This window comes from Pteropus alecto, unplaced genomic scaffold (genome assembly GCF_000325575.1).
Source record: "Pteropus alecto unplaced genomic scaffold, ASM32557v1 scaffold3, whole genome shotgun sequence".
NCBI classification, from domain to species: domain Eukaryota; kingdom Metazoa; phylum Chordata; class Mammalia; order Chiroptera; family Pteropodidae; genus Pteropus; species Pteropus alecto.
In genome coordinates, this window is record NW_006442484.1 from 53028271 (window position 1) to 53034672 (window position 6402).

The following is a 6402-nucleotide window of genomic DNA, read 5'->3' on the forward strand; positions in this document are numbered from 1 at the left end:
AATTTAGATAGAGAGTGCTTGTGTTGGCTCTTGATGACTTGACTACAAAATATGTAGTATTTACATATAAGATACCTCATTGAGTCCTCTTGTGAGACAAGCAGGGAAAATAGTTTCATTCACATTCTACATTTGAGGAAACTGAAAGAGAAGTTAGAATTAATTTGCTAATATTCACACAGCTCTATGTAGTGAACCTAAGACTCAAACTCAGGTTTTTGACTCCCTAACATATTAACTGCCTCTCTAGTTGTGGGTCTTTGTGAAACTTTTCTCACAGTATCATTTCTACCTCCTTGGCCTGATTTTCTTTTTTTACTGGCATATTAACTTCCTTTGGAACTTAGACAACTTCTAGTTCTGTAGAACTCCACCAGACTTTCTCTTGGTATTGCCTCAAAATTCTCCAGGTTTTCAAAGTATTTTATATAACTAGTACCTTCCTCTGTTCCAATTACCCACTTTTAATTAGCTATGTACAATCAGAGTGTTAGAGCTGGACAGGGCCTGGGGTAACTTCTCATTTACACGTAAACAAATAGGCCCATAGCAATTGCATGCTTGTGCACAGATGCGTAACTACTAAGTTACAGGGTCTGCTTCTCCCACATCGCACTTCATCTTTCATAATTCCTAAATGAAGGGCTAAGACATGCCCCAAAATTCTAGGGATCTCACCTATTTCAGTTTTGTTCCCTTTGTTTATACATTAAAAATAATTTCTTCCACCTGCCTAAATTTTCTGACTTTTTGGTGAAAATAAAATCAGGTTTGTGTCAATGCTATTATGCCTTAGGAAAAAAATACTATTTTTCCTTCCCTCATATCACAGGAAGTTCTCAGGAACAAAAGCCAGAGTATTCAAACAGTGTTAAGCTAAATATTTTTTCAATAGACTCTAACTGGTATATATGGAGTCTAGGTGAACATAAACCAGTTTTCAAGGCCAAATCAGAGACTGGGTAGAGCAATTTCAGGGGCATCAAGAAGCATTCCTCTATTCACAATTTCTTTATGCTTAGATCTGCAAGGTCTTCCAATTCAGGTTTTAGCATTTTTCAAAAAAAGCCAGAGATAGAAGTTTTATGTGAAAATTCCTAACTTATTAAATATTTCAAAGCTTTCGTGAAATGTTTCGTGAATCAAAACAGAAAAAAAAAACTTGTCCATATCTTCTACACCCGATTATTCTCCCTTTGCAAATCTTAAAATCTTAATTTATAAAAGAGAAACTAAAGGTTTACAACTGCCTGAAGTTACACGGTCCAAACATGTAGAGCTTTTAGTCTTCAAAAACAGGTCTTCTGACTTTGATCCTACATTATTTCTTCCTTTCACATGGTGGTTCCATATAGTTGCCACTGCATCCCAGGATAAAGTACACATTGGGTAATGACAATGATAGCCTACAATTTTGCTATGAAAAGAGCTATTAATTGATAAACTTAAAGGTTCACTGTTCTCTCTGCGGATGGGCTTCATGTATGGTATGCTATTAACCTAGAACATCAGCCACCCACCAGTTTTGAATAAGATGCAGGAATCTAATAATGAATGCAGATTTGGGGCAGTGTCCTCAGTGTGTTTCCAGAAATTTTTTTGCATGAGAGCTACCCAGGATACATTTTAACAATGCAGATTCCAGGACCTTCTCTATACTACCTAAGTTAGCAACTCTGAGCAATAATGCCCAGAAATCTGCATTTTAAACAGACTGCCATATTTCAAGAATAGACACTCTTTACTTCTCCAATGAGAATTTCAGAAGTCTTGCAAAAATGCCTTGCAACAATCAATGCTAGTAAAATTTATATCTTACTTTTTAACACTGTACATCTTTCTCTTTCAGCCATGCTTTTGTCTTATTTGTTGTAGATTGTGACCTATTCCTTTTTAATTCTTATGTCATTTGAAAAAATAATAGCACAGGTTAAAAAAAAACCTACACAGACTTTTTTGTTCTTTATTTATGGTTAAATTTGCTGTCAGCTATTTTAGCTTTAACTTTAGATTATCTTGCTAGAAAAGATAAATCTAGGCAACTGCAAGAGGTACAGTCATGATTTTTGGAATGTACTGCATTTAAGAAAATATGAGCTTTTACTGTGTATTTTCATGTCCTTTTACATCCTATCAAAGTTTCAGAAAAGCACATAAATGTTCACTTCTGTCTTTACATGTAAAATAATTTTGTTAAATTAAAATATATTCACTAAGAGCCCATGTGCTGAATAAGTGGTACAGAAAAATGAATTCAGGGACTCTTATCTCACATGACCAAAAAAAATCACTTGAAATTAGTCAACTAAAAATTTACCCCAAGTGAGTGAGAAATTATAGCAGTTTTAATGCACTTCTTTTTCACCTGAGCACTCTGAAGTAAACATCCTCACTTTATAGAGTCGAAAGTTACTTTACCATGTGAGTTTATAGCTCATCAGGCTTTTTCACAGAGGTTTCTGCTATAAAAAGAAAGGCATTCTCTGCACACCTGACTAGAGGAGCATCAGTGTGCAGTAGGTATAATGATGCCAGGAGAGTCAGAAAGCTAGACTGTTTTCCCTACTTGGCCTCTTGCCTCTCATGTGTTATTAGGCAAGGTATTTGACCTCACCAAGATTCAGTGTCTAAAAATGGAGAGGCATCATTTTTTTTTTGTTCTCTTTAGAGGAGTGTTGAATCAAATCAAAAGAATCTTTGTGAATGTTTTTTAAACCCATAAAATAGTTTATAAATATCAATTTCTAAATTCTAAGTCATCAATGCTGTAGTATGACTATAATATTAACATGTCTAATAAACATCTATATTACTTTTTTGCTGTATCCACAGAAACTCCCAACCCCACCATTTCCAAACAAGGATCTAAAATGCTGGCAAAGGTATCTTCAGCTCTGTCAAAGGTGTTTTCTCGAAGTAACACAAGCATTTCCAAATCTTCATCATCACCTTACCAGGACAAGTACTGAAGCTTCTATACCTGATATAACTATGTTACTTTCCATGGAAAATAAAATGGTTTTTAAAGCATAACAACATGGTGTCCTATAAAATGATTCATGTAATACTGAGCAAGAAATTAAGAACAAAAGAAAGTAAAATAGAGGCCTGGGTAAGAGAAGGGTTTGATTGCCTTTGATAGGCATTTGGTATGAAGATGCTGCATGCTAGTATCACCAGTGTGCTATGAGGATAAAGAGACAAAAAGTATACCTAGGAAACCGGTCAGCCCTCATACCACCAGAAAATGAACTTGTATTTTTTTCTGTTAAATTTTTAGAGGATATTTTTACCAAAATAGTTAGCAAATTCAGATTAAACTCAAGCTAGAGTCTATGATACAGCTATGAAATGAATTGGTTCACTGTTAAAGGTATATTTGGATGTTCAAATAAAAATATTTATAAAAGATATAATAAATCAGTTTTTCCCACCTGCAGATAAAATTTTATAATATTCCATCCAAGCATAGCTCTAACTATGCATAAAGCACCATATAGAAGTAAATAATTATTGTCCATAAAATACTAGATATGCATGAAATGATCCTCGTGACTGAAAAAAACCCTTTCCAGACAATGTACCTTTCTGTGTAAAATACCATCAATAAGTAATCATTGGTTAAAGTTATTAAAACCTTTATATAAATATTTTAATGAGACAATAGATATCAAGACTTTTTGTAAAAACAAAAGTAAAGAGGAGAATTTAATGAGATGGAGAGTAAGTTCAGTGATAAACTTTTCAAAATCTGTTTACTTACTACTTTTTGATATGAATCCAATTTTGGCATGTTTGCCTCTGGAATTTGATAAGGATCTTCCTTCAAAGGTCCAAAAGGGTGGACCAAACACCAAAGAATGTCAGTTATTATCACTATCTACCCTAATACTGACTCATGAATCTTGAGAAATGTAATATATTCTCTTTTATCCAAAATTTTCTTGACAGAAGCCAGTGCTAAAGCAGGAGCACCTGAGAAAATTTTGTTTTACATAATTGAATTTCCTTTCATAAATTTAGTGAGGTTATGACAGGGAGCTCCAGAGAAAAAGATGTGATTATATAGAAAGTTTACATTCTATAATTTACATTCATTTGATAATGAAATTATTCAATTAGTAATTTAGTCTTTTCATAATAATCTCATAAATTATTTGATCTCAAAGACCATACAAAATCCTACAACTTATAGACGCAAGCCTTTTCAACAATGACAATTGATGAGAATTGACTGGCGGTCCAGTACAAAACTATTTTCAGGAATACTTACAGTAAAGATAGAACAATAGGTAAATGCAGTGCTCACATTCCATGACCAAATCAAAATTACAACTAAATTATAGAAGAACCACCTTTGAGAGCCATCTGAGGACTAGCTGAATAGAACTCCTATAACTAAAGATATAAAGAAGAAGCCATGACAAGACTGGTAGGAGGGGCAGAGATGCAAAATAGGTGGGTCCCACACCCACTTGTTGCAGTTAAAAATTGGGAAGGATAGCTCAGCTGTGGAAGTCCCTACTGAGGTACGAGGGGTCCCAGCCCCATATCCAGCTCCGCAGCCTAGAGTATTGGAAAGTACTCTAGGAAAGTACTTTCAGGAAAGTACTTTTCAGTGCAGGAAAGAGGAATACCATAACATCTGGCTATGACAATCAGTAGGAATTGTGTCTACTGATATGGAAGATTGCTAGAGACCAACAAAAAGTGCCAAGGACATACAGGGAGAAACTGAATTGTCTGCCTTCAGGTTAAGGACTAAAGGGTCAGCTCTCTCTTGAAAATAAAGTGCTGGCAGGCACCATTGTTCTCTTGTTGAGCCATCCCCCCAACACCACCTGCAGGCACACCAGATTTTAGATTTAATTCTGTTGTTGTTGAATACCATGAAGGAGACTGCATTAAATATTTACTAAGCTTGTACTATGTCTCAGACACTGAGGAATATAAGAATAAGAAAAACAGTTGGAGATCGTGGCTCAATATATTATACAAGAAATAAATATTAACTGATAGTAACCACAATACTATGTAATAAGTGCTATGGTTAATGTAAGCAGAACATAAAAGAAAGATGAGAAAAAATCTAAATATACCAAAACACATAATTTTTAAGTTACTGAACTTTCCATTCTATAGGAATTATAAATCAATTTGCTAAAAATGAAGATACAAATATCTTTTGTAATAAAAAAATGAACATGCAACTAATGGAAGTAACAATAAAGAATGCTGTTATATCAACATCATAGAAAAGAATCTGGAAGTCAGATATGAAAACACATTGAGACATGAATATGTATGTATATCAGTGGAAGCCTATAAGGTGATATGGAAAACAGAAACAGTGGTATTAGCTCTGAGTAGCATTCTATTTTTCTTTAAAAATTATTCTTGAGGTTAAAATTAATACGTAAAATTAAATATGTTGTAGAATTCAAATAGTCATTATTTGTTTAATATCAATTTTAACATTAAAAATCACTTCTTTTATATTTTGATGTCACATTTTTTCAAGCACTTTTAACCAAATGCATTTCAGTAGGAAAGTTCTGAATATAAATTTCACTTTAATTTTCTGGCTTCCACAGAAGTGCTTAGTTTCTCAGTTACGTAGCTCCTCACTATAGTAGATTATATAATCATGTGATGTGAAATAATTATCAGATTCTTTTACACATTTCCAGCTTTACAGTCAGCATTTTATTGATTCATTTTCCCAATAGAATAAACGAGAAAAGAAAACAAAATAATTTTTAATTCGCTCACAAGTATCCACTGAGTATTTTAGGTATGCTTCCTCAAGTAGTCACTCTTCAAACATATTTGAGAATTGCTGAACATTATGCTTCTATGTTATGTTTTGAATAATCTGGGAGTCCATGTTTAATTATTAATAAAAATATTAGGTAATAAGTACATTGTTCTCATGATTACTATAGCACAATAGTCAATATGTTTAGCTCATTTACACAAAACAAATTATTGCATTTTATTGAAAGTGAGATCAATATTTAAACAAAATGAATTTTTTAAATAAGAACAAAAAGACATTGTCTATCCTCAATTTCGATCATTTTATAAGTGAAGATCGTTTCAAAACACTTTTCTAATGAATTCTTAATAAATAAGCAAAGGCAACACATTCTCAAAACCTTGTAACAATAATCAAATGTGAGAAGTGTAAGCAACATAGTCTGATTCAATTTAGTCAAATATTATATGAATTAAGCACCATATGATTAAGGAATAAGACCTGGTATGCAATAATTGTTTATCTGTTGACTGAGAATCTATTAATTCCTTCAAACGACATTGCTAAATACCTATCCTGGACCCTTTTGTAATGTTAGCATATGATAACTTAAAAATTTAAGAGACCTTATCAAGTCAAAAAAC

The 6402-nt window shown here is 33.0% G+C and overlaps 1 protein-coding gene across 1 annotated transcript in view; it reads left to right on the forward strand.

Annotated features, from left to right (window-relative positions):
• The window catches only part of FSIP2 (fibrous sheath interacting protein 2), an 88334-nt gene extending 85365 nt beyond the window's left edge, over window positions 1–2969 (forward strand). The window contains exon 22 of the mRNA XM_006921460.1: window positions 2833–2969. Within this exon, the coding sequence (XP_006921522.1) occupies window positions 2833–2969 (137 nt within the window). The remainder of the gene's footprint in view (window positions 1–2832) is intronic.
• The last annotated feature ends 3433 nt before the right edge of the window (window positions 2970–6402 follow it).